The sequence below is a fragment of the Leptinotarsa decemlineata genome, unplaced genomic scaffold (assembly GCF_025532065.1).
Source record: "Leptinotarsa decemlineata unplaced genomic scaffold, Ldec_3_MD MMD2_tig00078422_RagTag_RagTag, whole genome shotgun sequence".
Taxonomy (NCBI): Eukaryota; Metazoa; Arthropoda; class Insecta; order Coleoptera; family Chrysomelidae; genus Leptinotarsa; species Leptinotarsa decemlineata.
In genome coordinates this window covers 4137760-4157275 of record NW_027412747.1, presented here as the reverse complement: position 1 = coordinate 4157275, position 19516 = coordinate 4137760, and the positions used below count along the sequence as shown (strand labels likewise).

General features: G+C 37.2%; 1 protein-coding gene across 4 annotated transcripts in view; it reads right to left on the bottom strand.

Annotated features, from left to right (window-relative positions):
- Positions 1–15733, bottom strand: part of LOC111512325 (uncharacterized) — a 107228-nt gene extending 91495 nt beyond the window's left edge. The window contains exons 1-2 of one of the 4 annotated variants that reach the window (XM_074186251.1): positions 15621–15733; positions 8241–8333 (exon numbers count right to left, since the gene is read on the bottom strand). In XM_074186251.1, coding sequence (XP_074042352.1) covers positions 8241–8319 — 79 coding nt within the window. In that variant the 5' untranslated portion in view covers positions 8320–8333; positions 15621–15733. Of the gene's footprint in view, positions 1–8240; positions 8334–15292; positions 15316–15510 lie in introns of those variants that run through there. The other 3 variants (XM_074186253.1, XM_074186250.1, XM_074186252.1) reach the window with 3 other exon arrangements.
- Positions 15734–19516: the final 3783 nt, after the last annotated feature.

Sequence of the window (19516 nt, the reverse complement as noted above, 5' to 3'; positions counted from 1 at the left end):
TCTTGGAATCTGTTTCCTGGTGTTTTAATGTCTCATGCCCAGAAAGATGTCTCACTGTAAAAAATCATTCTAAATCCTGGGTTACAAATGATATTATCCAGAAGGGAAAACAATTGAGAGAAATGTTTAGAAATATCAAAGCTTCTAAGGAAGCAGATGCCAGAAGTTTAACTTTATATCAAAACAGTTTAAAAGAACATAAAAAAAACTTGAAAGAGGCTAAAATCAATTATTTCAACAACAAAATTCTGAATGCAGACAATAAGACCAAAGCAACATGGAACATTATAAATAATGAACTAGGAAGGAAGAGTAGATCATCGAACAAAATTATCAGTATTTTAAAAAATGATCAAGAAATTACAGACCTAAATGAAATAACAGAATTGTTTGCTTACAATTTCTCAAATGCTGCCAAATTTGCAACTGAAAAAAACTTTGGTCAAAATATGTCACTGCCTTGTACAGTCTCAAGGAATCACCATATAATTCATCCTTTCCAAAATGATCCTATAAGCGAATCTGAGGTGCTAAGCACACTGAAAATATTAAAAAATAAAAAGTCTACTGGATTGGATGAGTTGTCAATAGAAACAATAAAAAAAATAATCGATGTGGTGATTACCCCTTTGACTTATTTATTTAATCAGTCTTTTTTGCAAGGATACTTTCCCGAAGAATTCAAAAAGGCATTAGTAATACCTCTTTTCAAAAAAGGCGATCGCTCGGTAGTAGAAAATTATAGGCAAATCTCTTTGCTCTGCTCACTGTCTAAATTATTTGAAAAAATAGTCGCAAATAGGATTACGCATTATTTGGCAGAAAATAATATACTGTGCAAAGATCAACATGGATTCAGAAAGAGTAAATCAATTGAAACTGCAACATATCACTTACTGAATTATATCTACAAAGAAGTGGATTCGAATAATTTTGTAATGTCTTTATTTTTTGATCTAACAAAAGCGTTTGACACAGTGTCTCCTGAATTTCTAGTTGCAAAACTGACCCAACTTAGGTTCCCGAATAACTTGTTACAATGGATTGAATCTTACCTCAAAGGGCGTACCATGACTGTAAAATGTGAAAATGTTAGATCAAGGTGCAACGACGTTAAGCTTGGAGTGCCACAGGGGTCAGTGCTTGGACCATTGCTTTTTTTGTTATATGCAAATGATTTGTCAGAATATCTGAAAGATTGCCACCTTACCATGTTTGCGGATGATACCACTATCACAGTTACAGGGGGAAATATTGATGTACTGCTTAGTAAGGTAAAATGCATAATCGATAGTTTTAGCTCCTGGTGTCAGCGAAACAGATTAATATTAAACTCCACAAAAACTGTAATAGTAAATTTCTATAATAGGAAAAATAATGTTCCAGATGACCTACAAACTATTGACGAAATAAAGATTAGTAGCGAAATAAAATTTTTAGGAACTTACTTGGATGAAAGCTTATCATGGGATCTGCAAATAAAAGATGTCTGCAACAAATTAAACAAGACATTCTTTGCTTTAAGGCAAATGAAATCATGCATGGACACAGCAGGTCTACTAGAAATCTATTTTGCTATGGCATATTCACATATATCCCTCAATATCATAGCATGGGGTTGCAGTAATGAATTCATCAGAGTATTCGTAGCACAAAAGCGCATTGTTAGACTAATTTTCAGCATTGAACACCGAGACAGCTGTAAACCAGTATTCGTTAGGGAAAAATTATTACCGGCTCCCTCCATATACATTCTTAAATGTATAGGATTTGCTAGATCTAACATCCATGAACTAGAAACAAACGCAACGGTGCACAGTTACAACACACGTCATGGTGATGTTTTGCGTATTCCAAGTCATAAGTCAACGAAATATAAAAAGTCCCCTTTGTATAATGCCATAAATCTGTATAATAAATTACCAGAGCAGATCAAACAAATTACCTCTGATAAAGTGTTTCATGGTAGAGTAAAGCAATTGCTGCTGCAAAAATGTTACTATAGTTGTGATGAATTCCTGGAAGATGATTTCTGTTGAGCAATGATTTTACTAATTTTTTTTTTTCCTCTTACTATTATTTAGTGTTATCTTCGACGACTGTTCCATATTTTTACTAAGGAATTTATATACGTGTCTTGTCTATATATGTGTATGTATGTGTGTATGTTTATATATGTGGGTGTGTGTATGTGTGTATATATGCATATATGTATATACACATATATGATAAATGAAATACCTACCTATTTTATTCGTATCACACTGTTATTATGTTCTATATATATATATTAATTTTAAGTTATTGACATACCATATGTACATACTGTACCTCAGTGGCAAATAAATAAATAAATAAATATGTCTACCTTCAGACATTACGCATGCGTCTAGACGTCGGCGCATTGAGCCACGTATTCGCTCAAATATTCCTGGAGTCTCTCTGATTACCCTGCACGCATCGATGATGCGGTTTTTCAAGTCCTCTACATCGCGAACAGAAGTACGATAAACCAAATGCTGTAAATGGTCCCAAATAGAGAAATCGAGAGGATTGAGATCCGGGGATCGAGCGGGCCACTCGCCCTATCCACTGATTTGCATATGTTTCAGTTAAATGCTGACGTGCTACTTGACCAAAATGGGCGAGAGTCCCATCATGCATAAAAAACATATCCCTTCTGACACCCAAAGGAACTTCCTCCAGCAGTACTGGATGCACTTCTCTTAAAAATTGAACGTATGCCTCACCATTTAATCGAGGAGGTAGAAATGAGGCCCAATTAAATCATACCCAATAACTCCGAGCCACACGTTAAGAGAAAACTGTTCTTGATGGTTAGTTTCGACAATAGCGTGAGGGTTTTCATCAGCCCATATGTGGTAATTATGAAAATTAATAATTTTGTCTCGAGAAAAACTACATTCGTCTGTGAATTCTATCGTCTTCAGAAAGTCACAATTTCTTCTAATCATTTCCAGCATCCAATTGCAAAATTCAAGACGGTTTGGAAAGTCTCGCGGTAACAGTGCCTGTACTCGTTGCAGATGGTAAGGGTATAAGAGTTGTTCCTTTAAAATTCGAAATACCGTCATATGATCAACATTTAGCTGGAAAGCAATCTTTCTAGTACTGGTAGTAGGTTGTTCTTCAATCAAATTAAGTACTGCTTCCTCAAGCTGTGGTGTTCTTACTTCTCGATGGCGACCACAATCCTGCGTTCTTTTGTCGAATGAACCATATTCTCGTAATCGTTGATAAAGTCGAGCAAATATTCTATGTGAAGGATGCTGCCGTTAAGGATACATTTCAGCATATCTTTTAGAAGCTTCTAACCCACTCCCCTGCGACAGACCGTAAACGTAATGCATATCAGCTATTTCATCATTTGTGTATGCCATTTTAATAACAAGTGAATTATTGAAGTAACAAATTAAGAACAGAACAATAACACACAATTAGTATTAATTCAATTTAGAAAATTCACAAACTGACAGCGTCATACCAATTTAATTGTCACTATCGCTAATAGCGACCTACTAGATAGATTAGTTTCGTATTTTCGCATTCATGACGATGTATCTCTGTAGTTGTTCCTAAAATAATTTTTTGCTGCGAAACATTTTTTGTTTAGAACGAAACAGGCTATCGGAAATACATTTTTAAATGGTAAACAAATAATGAGACAAAAAGTTACATTGGAAATGGGGTTGCGTTTTCGACCCCTTACAACCATGGGGTAAACCAAATAAATTTCTGGCTAAGTGTCTTTTTGGTAGTACAAATCGTCAGGTTAATTTCAATATTGTAACTTTTTTAGTACTTGTGAAAAAAATTGTTATACAAATTTTATGTACCCCCTTTAAGGGGCTGTATCTCAACAAGGGATGCTCCAATGAAATTTCTTTATATGAAAGATCCTATCTTTTTTTCGATAAAGAATCACCTCCTTAAATGTTTTACACTTATTTAGTTACACCCTGTATTTTCAATAAATTTTTACTCCACCAATACCATTCTCAATATAATGAAAATAAGATTAAAAGTTTTCTCAAACCCTTGAAATATTTTGGATGAATACATATAAAATCAGGAAGATTTTGAATAACGTGAGCTTTAAAAATCTAACAGTTCATTTGTATATACAGTGCATTCCATTTAAAATGAGGCACTCTAAATAACTTTTGGTACGATGATTTGCAGGAAAAATAAAAAAACACGTCAACAATAGTATACAGGGGACACATTTTGACATATTCACATTTGATGTTACTTCCCCTATTGCACCCCCAGAGCATGTCAGAATTTTTTTTGTTTAATGGATCATCCTATATTGTTTCGCATTATCAGATTCTCCATTTACTGGAGAAATTTTTTTCTTCTCATTGTCCAGTCATCAGATTTTGATTGTCGAATTAATAAAAAAAATCTCTTTTTCTGATTTATTATTGCTTCCATAATTTGTCTTTAGAACGAATATTTCAACATGTGGCCTCCTGTATAATTGTTGACGCGTTTATTTATTTTTCCTGCAAATCATTGTTCCAAAAGTTATTCAGGGTGGCTCGTTTTCAACTCAAATAATTTGTAGCTCCCGAACCATAAGCTTCAAACCATATGTTTTATACTTTGTTGAAATCTGCTCATCATGGAGTATCTGATAATGCGATACAATATAGGGTGATCCATTTAAAAAAAATTGGAGACATGCTCTGGGGGTGCGATAGGGGAAGTAACATCAAATATGAATATGTCAAAATGTGTCCCCTGTATACTATGGTTGATGTGTTTTTTATTATTCCTACAAATCATTGTACCAAAAGTTATTCAGGCTCGTTTTAAATGGAATGTACTGTATATAGATATATGTGCTTGTACGTGAAATATGTGTGTGATTACATAAACTTAAATAATTTCAAATCTATCATTGTATTGTTGTATCAAAGCTATTTTTCGGGTTTGTTGGTCATGGTCTGCAGGTTTTATGTCTGATGTTTTTTCTACAACTGCGGTGAACATTATCAAAGGCGATAGGGCAACAGACAAATTGCTCACAACACGTACTATTTCCGTTCATCGGTGGTGGACGTAGCTTCGTTTCTATTGGTTGAGTGAAATTGACTGATTGATTGAAATTCTCTGTGTTTATGAATTTCTATCGCCTCCTTATGTACTCCTGAATAGAGTTCTGTCAACTACTTGTGGTTCTTCGCAAGAGATAACGTGAGTACCTTCTTTGAGTGCATGTTCGGCTACAACTGATTTGTCGGTATGCCTCAAGCAACAATTTTTTTTGTGTCCAGAGAACACAGTACTTTCATTTTTTTCGTGGTTCCAATGTAGACCAAACCAAACAAGAGATCCGGTATACGCCCGGTCTTGCTAAAGGCTCTCTGGAGTCCTCAATTGATCTTAGACTGTCTCTGAGAGTCTTCGTTGGCCGAATATTGGTTTCACTTTGTGAATTTTCCCATTCTGGTCTATTTCTAACATATGTGAGAAAAGCTTTTCCACAAACTGGTCTGACGACTCTGTTATACCTACTCCTTTTGAAATCATTTTTCATTCGATTGAGTTCTTCGGAGAAATTCTCATGTTCACAGATCCAAGCCCTCTTAACCAGTATTTTAATTACCCCTCCCTCTTGTCATGGCTGGTGGTTTGGGAGTTTTTATTCAGATATATATCCGTGTGCGTTTGTTTACAGTTCACTCTATGACCCAATGTCCCATCTTCTCGTCTGTTCACTATTACATCACAGAGAGCATCTATTCATTGGTTTCCCGTTTCATTGTGAATTAGATTTTTGGGTTTAGGAAGTTTAGATATAACATAAATGTATTTAGTTACTCTCCATCATGCTGCCAAACCACGAATGAATCATCCATGATGCACAGTCAACAACATGATTTCATGGCGGGCCGGGCCCGCTAAAGGCCCGCTGCTAGAATTTTCCGTGAAAAAGTTTGCCATCATAAGACTTTATGGTATCGATACCATCCGTTTTTTCCTACAAAACACCACAACATTGGAAATACGTCGAAAATACGTTGAGTAAAACATTAGTTGAGAGGGACCAACGCATCTGTGAACCTGTGAGTCTCCCGGCGAAACTGAATCATCTGAAAAATACGACCCAGGAAACGACGCCAAAGTAAATCCAGATAGGCGTATTCATTCATGAGCTTTCCTCCTCTATGTCAAAATATTACCAACCGAAATGGGAGAATTCTGGAGAAACACGATGTGAAACCAATATTGAGACCAACGAAAACTATCAGAGATGCCCTAAGATCTACTAGGGACCCCAGAGGGCCTTTAGAAACACCGGGGGTACACCGGATCAGATTCCTCGGAGAAACTCTCATGTTCCCAGATGGGTCAGGCCCTCTCAACTAATATTTTACTCACTTCCTTCGCTTGTAGACGTGGGTCGGTCCGCATTGGAACCACGAAAAGAATTGCAAGTAAGAGACTCTCCAAACAGAAAAGAAATCAGGTACAGCCGAACATGCACTCAAAGAATGCACTCTTCTTATCACATTCGAAGAGACACAAGTACAAACAGACAATTTCGATCCAAAGGGAGAGGAAAACAATATAAATGAAGTCTAGCCACCTGCACTAAATTGTAGAATGTTCAGGCCACTTAACCAATAGGAACGTATTCACGTCACCGCCACCACCACATTGAACCAGTAGTACATACTGTGTGGAAAACCAGGCCACTGTGTCCGGCAAACGGCCAATAAACCCGGAAATCAGCTTTGACAATTATCTTAGGTTGTGAAAATTTATACTCTTGTATAATGTATTTGTTTGTTAAGTATAGCTAAAATTATGCTTCTGAGGTATGTTGTGTTGTAAATTGTTCTTCCTTGCGGTAAAAGGTAAGACCTCGTTAGTCCTTAGCTCGCACAAGTTTCGACTTTTGAGAGTTGTCGTTCGTAGGGGGGCGACAGTTGGTTAACGAAAAAACAGATTTTAAACAGACAGATTATAAATTGGTTTATACTGTTAAATAAAATACAATAAATAATACTGTTCTTGAAAGTATATTCTCCAAAACAATTTTGATATTTGATAACAAAGAAAGATTCAATGAATGACTTTTTTTCTGAATAATTTTTTCCGATTATGTATAAAAATTAAAAATTTCCAAAGTTTGAGAAATGTATTCTTTGATCTTATCTATCTATGGCATGTCTATTACCGTTTGATGCTCCAAGAAACTTTCTACTTGTATTTAAAAATCAAAAAAGGAATTAAGAAAAAAGGGAACGATTGCAAGAGTTGAGTCTATACCTTGAAATAATGTAATTTTTCAAGTGACAATCGATGTGCTTTACACAATGACCAGTAGGTGACTTCCCGATTCATAACAGGAGTTGATTAATATCAGATCTGTTTTTAAAAACATACAAACAAGGTATGTATATAGACGGCATCGCTAAGATTCCTATATTTTCAAAACTGGAGTAACAGGATTCTCTTTTTTTTTCCAGATCAGTAATATTTCTTATTACTCTTTTTTGGCCAAATTGTTAGCTGAAGAGGATAAAGCCTGGAAACAGAAGTCTTTCAACGACTTGTGCTAAAACTTGAATAATATCAAGAGTAAGGAAACGTCTTAGATTTTTATTGCCGGAGGAATTTCAACGGTCGAATTTCACGGTCGATGTAAAATTACGGAAGAGTTCTTGACATTATCTTTGTTTATCATGGAATTTTATCATCTCCATATTCATGAAATGAATATGGCAGCAAACCATTCTTCCATTTAAGTTATGGTCATTTCACATTGTTATTCTAACTCATCTTAACACTACGGACGTGTCACCAGCAATTAAGGTAAATGAGAACATGTATAAAGTATTTTTTTTAAATAAAGAGGGATCTTTGAATCCATATTAATATCATTGAGAGAGTAAAAATAGTAAAAGTCAAAAGTGACTGCTGGAACACCGGTATTAATGTTTCTTTGTTGCTTCATTCGTTTTGATATACTACTTTGAATTTTGAATGAGCAAATGTAAACCTCTTATACCATGTCGAAATACTTTTTCACTTATGTCACGATCGGTACAGTCAAAGACTATGCTCGAGATCGCAAAAAATCCCAACAGGACACTTGCCAGTATCATTGTTTTGACACACGCAAGCACGCGTGCCCTCACGGACGCGATAAGTATTATTTAAAAGAAAATGTATCTGTACACACTGTAAAACGATTAACTTACCCACTGTGTCATATTCTGGTAGTTCGACAGCGTGCTCTTCCTTCCCATATTTAAGGAAGAAAATTAGTGTGTTCTCCATTTCTGATTTTCAACCTGCAATTATATAAAACATATTACTACTAACACATATCATCCCAACATATAACATTTTTTTTCATTATTGCTTATTGTACCTACATATAGTGGAATTAAAGGAATACATTCTTATTTTATAAATCGGTGACTATAGGAAAAAATAATAAGACTGTCGATTTTTAATTCAAATTGCGCATTCTGTCAGATTTTATTTTTATGTGCAAGCGTGATAGCGCCAGCTATAATTTTTTTAATGGAAACATGGTTGATGTGGTGCATCATTTAAAAGGTCTTTTAATTCTCCATTCAACCATATCACATAGTGTGAGGTCTTGAATGATAATGAAGTAGAAGCAGCTTTAGATAAATATTACAGTATATGGAGCACAATTGTTGGGAATGTGTTTCAACATACTCTACTGGTACTTGTAAAATTGGCAAATACCATTCCTGGTTTTCGCATGAAATCTAGTTACTACTTAAAAAAAATCGGTATTTTAAATTCAAATATGTGTGATAAATTCAATGTTCAATGAAGAGTATAAAAATATTAGAAAAAATTGAAATGTTCAATAAAGAAGGGAGAATGTAAGTAATTTAACGAGTTCAGAAAAAATAGATACCGAAGTAAACTACTCCTGGAATCATATCAATAATAAATAAAAAAAATTCTCCACCAACAACAATCCTCAAATACTGGACACTCTGAAAATACTGACCTGTATTGTTATTAGATCTGTAGTGAATCAACTAGATGAATTTGATTATAAATAATGCAGTAAAGCCAGTTCAGCTAAAAAAAAACAGCTGAAGTAGATGACATACCGCAATATATACTTAAAGGTTGCCGTGAATGGCAGAGGACAACATTGCTCCATATGTTTAGCCTGATAATAACAAGTAAAACTTTTTTTTTTGGAGAACGTTTATGATTACCCCAAGACACAAATAAAATGATAAAAAGGATATAGAGAACTATAGACCAATTTCAATACTATATTTCCCAACAAAATTATTTGAACAAATTAGTCATACAATAAAGTTTCATCAATATCCCAATAAACACGGCCGTCGCGTGGGTGTGGCGACCGAGGCGGTCGCCTTGGGCGCCGCGATACAGGGGGCGCCGCCGGGGGTAAAAAAATTCGTGCGAGTGTTATCTACTTTATTTTATAAGCACTTAGACAACTGTGTCAGTTCCTATATTATACAATTGATGCATTGCTGGGTGCGTAAAATTCTGCCTGTCTATGCAAAATTGATAATGTCATAGATTACTCATTCTCAGCAACTGTGTATACTCATGAGCAGCGCTACGCTGCTAACCAAACCACTAATATACTACCTACGCAAGCTTGGGAATCCAAATCTGACAGATGATAGTGTCATACCACACTCAGCGGCTAGCGCCACGCCAGCGCGCCCCTTCCCCACAACTCTTTAAACTAAACTCAGCCAGTCGTCACTTGTCAGTCAGTCGCTGGCTTCATTCACTACGCCGTTGTTGTGATTTGTGAAGCGCATAGTGTCATAGTGACAGTCCACACTGTGTGTGTGTGTGTTTGGGTGCGCGCGCGCGGGTGTGTGCGCGTGCGGGTGTGTGCGTGCGTGCGCGTGTGTATGTGTGAGTATGTGTCGAAGAAGTTGTCTAGGGCACAAAGGAGAAAATTGAACAGGGAAAGTGAGTTAGCGAATAAGGCTTTATTAAGTAAAGTGCCAACACTAACCAATTTTTTTTAAACTAATACAACACAAAATTAATTTGTGCCAGTACTTTTCCATACTGGCTGTACTACTGATGATACCGTTACAAGCGATCGTGACCACAGTGATCGTGATAGTTCTAATGACAATAAAAAAGTGATAACACTATCAACAGATACTGAAAATGAATTAATTTCCGAATCGAAGCAGGTGCCGGTGATTACTTATGCATATTCAGAGTGATGCATAAGAGCCGACTGAATATTCTGAAGAAGACCGTGATTACCCAAAAAATAACGACAACAGGCACTTTTCAAAATAATCTCGATATCGGATTTTGAAAAATGAAGAAATACTATCAAGGAGATTGTTCATTTATTCTGAAAAATCAGATGCGGTCTACTGTATTCAATCCATCATCAAAGTCAAATTTTGGTCAAGCAATGGGTTTTAACAACTGGAAAAATTTGACAGACCGTTTAAAATCCCAAAGAATTAAAGGAGACAACTCAATTAACCAGCACATCATGAAACTTTCTGTTCAGGCTGTCAGATGCCAATATATGAAATTAGGGATGCATCGGATGAGTTAGGCGACAAAATTGAAGACCCCCAAACAGCCTCTGAGGATAAATCCTTGATTGGTCAGATGGAAGACTTTTCGTTCATAGTTACTCTGATTTTGTGGAGTGAAATTCAGTTTGAAGTTAATTTGACCAGTAAAAGCATTCAAGGGAAACAGATAGATATCGGTGACTATTCTGAGAGGTTCAGCAAGTGTTTGGAGTTTTGAAACAGATTTAGAGAAAATGGATATGGGGACGCAGTAATCTCAACTAAAAAAATAGCAGCCGAACTTGGTATGGAACCTGTTATTCCCGAGAAAAGGATTCGTAAACGAAAACGAGTTTTTTGATTGAGTCTTCTGAGGAAGTGCAATCGTCATCTGAAGAAACCTTCAGAAAAGAAGTTTTTTATCCATTAGTAGATAACATTTTAGTTTCACTTGAGAAGAGATCAACTGCGTTGGAGGAACACCGAAAAGTGTGGGGATTTTTGAGTAATGTTGATGATGATGTTATGATCTAAATAAAGTTGCTTGGACCTTGAAAGACATTTAACAGAAGATATGAAAGGCATTGAGCTGCATCATGAACTTTTAGATGTGAGTTCGATTTTGGATCATGGAAACAAAAAACATCAAAGTCACACCAAAAGAACTATTGTGTAAGATCAAAACAAAAAACAGTACAGATTTGTTTCCAAACTTGTGGGTCGCGGTAAGAGTGTTACTAACAATACCCGTGATAGTTGCTAGTGCCGAACGAAGCGTTAGTAAACCTAGCTTATAAAAACGTATTTGCGATCTACGATGGCACAGGAAAGTCCGAAGTCTCTCGCCATTCTATCGATAGAGAATGATACAGCAAAAAAATTTGACTTCAAAGAAATTCTGAGAACATTTGCTAATGAAAAAGCCAAGCGAATGCCAGTCAAAGTTTAAAGTATATATATATATATATATATATATATATATATATATATATATATATATATATACCACAAGAAAGCATCAAAGACATGAACAGATAATGAAAATACACCAAATGTTAGTATTAGTCTATGTATATAATGTTTATAAAATATGTAGTGGAGGGTTGGGAGGATAATGGTGGATAATGGAATGGCTCTAAAGACCTAGGGTATTATGCCCCCTAACCAAAGCTGGAAAAGACAAAACTACGGGTTTTACCAAGGCAGGGGCGTCGATTTAAGCATTGCGTTGGGCTCCTACAAACCACACATCACATATTGAATGTGATCTGGATGCAGGACGATATCGATAAGGTTTCTACAAGTACATACTCATGTGTAAATAGAAATGGAAACTTTATTTTTCAATATGGAACCACTCAGCAAAAAAGTCGATGTTGTGCGCAAGAAAAAAAATTAACAAAATTCCAAAAGGTAAAAAAAAGAATCTAGCTTTGAAATTGGGAAAGTCTAAAGATGATGAGTCGTTGCAAAAGTTTTTTCAATCCATATATAGAGACCGCTGAAGGATATAGCCAAATCCTCAAAAAAACGGTAGGCCATCTGAGACTTGGTGTCAAGGTTCTACAGAGAAATTCCATCGACACACATCGTTGGATATATAATGTTAATATGATATATAATGTTGGATATATAATGTATGGGGACGATCCAAATGAGTTATGCGATAGATTGAAGCTGCTTACAGCTTCGAAAGATGCTGGAAATTCTTCTCACGACAACAAAATAACATTTATATTCAATAAACAAGCCAATATTATTCAGGAATAAATGATTCGATATGAAATGTATTACATTTGATGATCAAAAATTCAATGCGATGAAGCGTTCATATCTGACGCGGAAATCGCATAAAAAAATTTCGCATAAATAAAACGTTCTGAAACGGGTATTTTGGACACTTCAACCGCATCGATTAAAAAAAAAAAGAATTTTTCAACGCCTCATTTTTACCACGAACCCATATGATTTGCATTGTACTGTGTCACGAAAAATGGTGCAAAAATGATCACAAGAATAGCTCCAAAAATACATAAAAAATATAGAGCGCTGAGGCGTTCATTTCTGTCTTGAAAATCGCACCAAAAATTTCGCAGCAGCAGGCAGTGGTGGTAGTTTGCTACATACACCCAAAGATGAGATTACTTTTGATAATTTGTAATTGTGTAATGTGAAACGGCCTACGAACGTATCAGATGCAACCAAAAAAGATTACGTGGATGAAGTTAAGGAAAACTGTAAAAGTGTGACTGACATGGATGAGAAAATATTCGAGTTTGAGAAAAAGGTACGTGATGGAATGTACAATCTGAAAAATGACGTCAAAACGCTTATGAAGAATGAGATTAGTAAGTTGAGCACCGAATTTGATAAAAAATTCAAATAGTTAACGCCGACTTCTTTCAAACGGCTCAGCTTGTTACTCAGAAAGTTGCATGAAAATTTCAATCGACAATATGAAATCGATATTGATGGCCCTCTCAACCAACGACGTTATTCATTAGCTTTCGCAGTCTTTTTCGAAAGAATGGGTACGGCCTAACTTGATATAGGTTTTGCAGCTACGCTGATTATTTGCATTTCAATACTATGTGTATCTTTGTAAGCGTTCGAGAGCCTGAAGTCGTCGTATGGTAGGGGTTCACACATGGCTTTTCCATACAAGTTATTCACCTACTTCTTTTTTTAATTTAATTGTAGAACGACCCGCAGCTGAAAGAAGATCCGGTATACCCCGGGTGTTACTAATGACTCTCTTGGGTTTTTAGCTGACCTTAGACATTCTTTGATAGTTTTTGTCGGTCTGAATATTGGTTTCACGTAGTTTCTATAAAATTTTCCCAGTCCGATATGTAACATTTTTAAGATATGGGAGGGACACTTTTCTCCTAACAGGCCTAGCTGGGGTTTCTTTGGCGTTCTCTCTCTACTTTCTTTTTTCTCGTATCGCCCGCTTGAATTCTACTTCACTGTACCTATCCCCTCTGAAGGCATCTTTAGGCGATCGAGCTCCTTAGAGAGAGACTCTCAGGTTCACAGATGCGTCGGACACTCTCAACCAAAGTTTAATCAGCCCACTCTTTTGTCGTGGAAATTCTTCGCCATTTAGACGTATCGTCTTCTCAACCAGAATCATCCTGTAAAAGAAGACCACATCGAAGCTCACTAGTATGTGCCCAGGACCCAACTTCATATTTTTATTCTTTTCAATGAACTGACCCGAGTCTTTAATAAATGACTCAGTTTTTACTATGAGCCATTTCAGTAGGATCATCAAGTATTTGGCCAGCTGATATGTTGGTGAACCTATCGCATATAGACGTAGCGAAGTCCTTCCGCCACATCTATATGGCTCACCAAAAATCCATAAAGAGAATGTGCCATCAAGACCTATCGTGAATGCGATAGGTTTACCAATTTATGAACTGGGCAAATACTTGACGTTCCTACTGCAACTGAAACTGAAATATAGGGGAATGTGTTAAATAATTGAGACAGTTCATTCAAAAAAATAGATACTGGTTTTTGAAGGTGAGGTCCTGGAGACATCCTAGTGAGCTTCGACATGGACACGGCACGGACACGATACGGCTGATTGGCGAAGTATTCCTAGTAGACATAATGACCCTGTTCGTTCATTGTTAACAACTTATTTCTAGTAGGATGGTGTTTTTTGCCAACGAACGGATGGTACCGCAAAGGACATTCCATTAGGTCCGGTGGTGGCGAACTTTTTCATAGACATTTTAGAACAACGGGTCTTAGAGCAAGCAGCCATAAAACCTTCGACTTCTAGGTCTCTGATACTGAATCACTGCAACAAAAGTAATTGCGGATCATTGGCCCATTGGTACGAGTATGTGTACTGTTTATGGAGAATACAGAACTTTTAACTTTTCTAATAATGTCCTTTTTTCATGTTACATCTCCCTATTTAACATCGACAAAACTGTTGAGCATGATTCAGAGAACCATTACACTAGAACCAGAATACAGACTCTGTTTGGGGACAATGGTAAGAAGACAACGAGATGAAAGATGTGATACTGTTTTCTGTGGAAAGGTATATGCAGTGAACTGGTGGAGTATTTCCAAAACAAGCACTTTCACCAAACAACTGAACTTCAATACTCTACTTGACACCCGTTTCACTAATCAAATTGGCGTCTTCAGGAGATGAAGTGAATCTTTTATTGGTAAAGTAATGGTAAGATGATGAAATCTCATACAAGTATTGTCCCTTAGCATTTCATAAGAGGCAATATGACTGTCCAGTGTTACTTGCAGGAAGTAGTGATATGTCATGTTTTACCATACCTTTGAACCCTCCGCAGTCCAATTTTCCAATAAGATAATGACCGATCACATGTAGCAAGAGTTACTTCCACCAACATCATATCCATTCGTTGCAGTGGTCACCCCGATCTCCAGATCTTTCACCCATTGAGCATGTATAGCATGTCATGGTATGAGATTACTCAGTTCAACCCATCCTTCGTAGACTTTGGTAGAACTTCATTATGAGGTACAGATAGCATGGAATACTATACTTCAGGAGGAAAGATAACCATATTGACATAATTCCTAGGTTTTGGAATGAATGCATAAGGCATCATAGACATTCAGCACATTGATTTTTCATAGATTATACTTGAATTCTGACTAGCCCATATTTGTTTGTTTCCTTATCTCTACCTATCTTATCGTTTCTTACTTACTTTTTTAACAAAATGATCCAGAGGTATAATTACTAAAACCATATTTTCGAATAAAGTATACACTCCCTAGAACTTCTAGTCGTTATAATTTTTAATATTAAATAAAGAATAATAGAAAAAAAGGATACTTTTTTTATGGAGTATCAGTAGGTATACAATCAGTTAGTATCAGGACTTTGGAATTATAATAGCACTGGCAAGTGAAATAGTATACTCACGTGAATGATTATCCAAAAAAATATATAATCGATTTTGAAAACACCATTACATCAGGTCACTTCAAATAGGCCAAAACCAAAATAACACAAAAACCATAAGCAAAACTTACTATGCAAAAAATATAATCACAGGGACTCCCAGACTCAAAACCTCAAAATGTCATTTCAATTTATGATTCTGTACCCACAGACCAATGGTCTGTGTCTGTTCAGTTTCCAATGTTGCCATTAGCTTGTAGTCAAATTGCTTGCAACCTTCATTCAAAATCACAGGAGAGTTGCTATATTAACTCCAGTAACTCTTCTTACTCCTCAATCCATCGGTATTTCAGGAATGGAGTAAAAATAGTTACGCCGTCGGCAACGTCTCGGGACTATTGACTTTTGATCAAGCGCATTTGCGATTCTGATCTTTCGAACAAGTACTGAGCAAAAGTAACAACAGGCATATTTCGGTTTATCTTTCTCTTTGTATCCAAAAACGATTTGACTCAACATAACCCCAGTTTATAATTTTCACATTCAGAAATGTAGCCCCACTCTTCGTTTATTAATTCTTTTGTAGCTCTTACAATGTTCTAAAATCACTCCAGTCAGTTCCAATTCAATCATAATAAATATCTTTAAACGTTGCTCGTAAAGTTACGCTCACATTTCGTTCACTTCAAGGTTATACCTCTACGGAAAATATATTTGACCAAGTTACACGGTAAATCAGAAATGAAGTGCCGTCTTTCATGAAGCGTTGTTTAAATTCAGGGTTCGTTTATAAGTTGTTTACATTCAGGGTTCGTTTATAGGTTGTTTACATTTAGGGTTCGTTTATAGGTACCCTGGTTTACATATAGCTAGCTGTACGATAAGCTGGGTGTTGTTTGAAATCGCTATTTGTTAAACCACCCAGGACCATTATCATTCAAATGCTTTTTCTATAAGTAATCTTTCGATGTGTGTGCTAGCGGTGATGATTTCAATCAGACGGATCAGCTGATCGGTACAGTTTGAAGTAAACATTATTTTGGTGTTAGAAATGTATTTTATAACAATTTGACTTGGTTCTAATATTGAGTCCCTATACATATACATAGACTGGCGTTATTATCAAATCCATATATTATGAAATTGTATTTTACGAGTATCAAATGCGCAAAAATTTAAATATTAAATTATATTGTCTGAAAATAATTAAAAATATTAAAATAACAACCAATGAGTTGAAAAAATAATCAGGAATAGAAACATCTGGTGGGTTGCGTCACCACTTACCCGAGCAACTGGTGCAAAACCGGCCCGGCAGCTCAGGCGCCCCCAGGAAGGTGAAAACTATTCTCCTTCCGGTGTCGGCCGTGGGTTCACAGGGCTAACCATCCGGTAGACCCAAAACTTGGTTCCTGAGAATCGAGGAAGGGGCCCCCACAATCGTCCCACTCGGAGGGGTCAGAGGCAAGGTGGTGGGGCCCATAATAATGATTTTCCTACCGATAACAACCTTGGCAATGACAACGGACGCTTTGAGCGGACGCATGAACTAAGAGATATCCTTATACATTGCTACATTGCATTGCTACGCGAAGAGGGTGCATGGCGAGAATGCATGCTCTGTGGTGTGAAACACATCTAGATCATACTCCTTCCCAGCGTGCTACCGAATTGGTAGAAATGGCAGTTCTACCACCCGTTGGCATAGCTAGAGTTACAGCAGACGATTCCGGATTGGTTTGTCGAGAAACGGACCGTTCTCATCCCCAAAAGCAGAGATTTGTCGATTCCTAAGAATTACAGACCAATAACATGCTCAAATTCGTGTTATAAGTTGTTTACAAGCATCTTATACATACACGAATACTCACCGCAGTTGGCCGAGTGTTCGAACGGATACATGAGCAAAGAAGGTTGAAGAGAGGAGTCGCTGGATGTAAAAAGAACCTGTCCATCGATAGATGTGTAACGCAGGACTCGATACAGTATAAGCGTAACCTCTCTATGGCCTGGATCGATTACCACAAGTCATTTGATACAACGTCGCATGAGTTCATCTTGCATTTGTTCAGATGCCTTTCGGTATCTGACAAAATAGTGAGATGCCTTGAACAACATAACATCTGGTCAAGCCAGAGTCCAAATAGAAAGGATGTATTTTGGGGCGATTTCCTGAGCCCCCGTCTCCTCTGCATCCCACTATTGCCATTATCCGTTGACCTCAGAAATACTCGAGGATATAACTGTGGTACCCCTGGAAACCGGAGGCAGAAGGTCACCCTCTGGAGAGAAGGATCTCCATCATTCCTTGAGAGTGGTGGAAGAGCACACGCATGCTATCGATATGAAATTCGGGATAGACAAATGTGCAATTGTCCATCTCAAAAAAGGACGATGCAGGGACTACGGAGAGGATGTGCAGCTCGTAGATGGAAGCATCCTACATCTTTTAGATGTCGTCGGATTTGTCGGGGAAGAACAAAATTGCTGCAACAAATAAATTTGCTTGCCGTACCAATTTTACTTTACTCGTTTAAAGTAGTGAAGTGGACTCGACGTAAAGACCCGAAAAATAATGCATCTCTATAGAAGTTCGCATCCCAATCTGTACGTCCCTCGATTGTACTTCCCCCGACAAAAGGGAGGCAGTGGATTTTTGAGTTTGAGTGTCTACATGACAGAATGGCACTGAATGTAACCTATAAAGTCGTCAGGAGTTTGGATTCCCTTCTATGCAAAGTCCGCGACCATGAAAGAGCAGGAATTGGAGCATTTCTCTTTAGGGCAGCTGCCCGAGCAGCTGATGAACTCGGTTTAGTTTTCGACAATGAACGAGGTGATTACAACTCTGTCACCGAGTTGGAACTCGTTCAACAAAAAGCTCAAATAAAATCCGCAGAGATCACTCTACTTTTGCGGCAACACAAGGATAAGCATGGGGTCTTCTTCAATAACATTGAAAACCTCAGCTTATCAAAGCGCCTGACTTTCGCTTCCCTCAGGTCAAGTGAGCTGAAGTTGGAAACTGAGGGGTTCATCATGGCATGCCAGAATGGTGTCTTCAACACCTTAGTTTACCGCAGTCGCGTGATGGGTATAGAGGTTCCTGACACAAAAGGTGCAAGGCCTGCCACGAGGCGTCCGATACCCTAATGCACTTGTTATCAGCATGTCCAGCATACGCGGTCTCGGCCTATATCCATCGAAATAACGCAGCCCTAAGAGTGCTATATTACCACCTACGGCACTCCTACGATGTTGCCCTACGCTCCGGGGAATATTGAATCCGTTGTGGGGAACGAGAAGTTCCCCACAACGGATTCAATATTCCCCGAGAAGTTCCCCACAACGGGAAACGGAATTTGGGGTACATTTTTGATAATATCCTGCTAGGCCCAAAAATTGTTCGATTTCTTTAGAGTTTACGGGCTTTGGGAAATGTATTATGCAATTAACTTTTTCTGGGTTCGATTTCACTTTGTCTGTAGTTATAAGGTGTCCGAAATATGATATTTCTTGTCTTGAAAATTCGCATTTATCGGATTGTATCTTTAAATTAGCTTTACGTAACCATTTGAAGACTGACTTAAGATTTTGGAAGTGCTTATCGATTGTTGGGGAATAAATTATCATGTCATCCATATAAACTAGACATCGTTCGTCTAGTTAATATGCGGTCTAAAATACGTTGAAGCATAGATGCTCGGGTTTTCTTTCCAAAAGGCGTCCACAGAAATTCGTAGACCATTTTCTATAGAAAATGCGGTTTTTTCCATGTCATTAGAACACATTTCAATTTGCTGAAATCCTGATGATAAGTCAAGTGTTGTAAATTATTGACACTTTCGTAACTTATTTAGAAGTCTAGAATATTAGGTAGAGGATATTTATCATCCCCTAGGGAAAGAGACACAATTTCCGCTTTGCTCCTCTACTTACTGTAAGTTCATTCCATTTTGCAATAGACAATTACACCGCGCCATTTGTGTTCTCCAGATGCGTCAAGTTTTCAGGTATGTTCCAAACT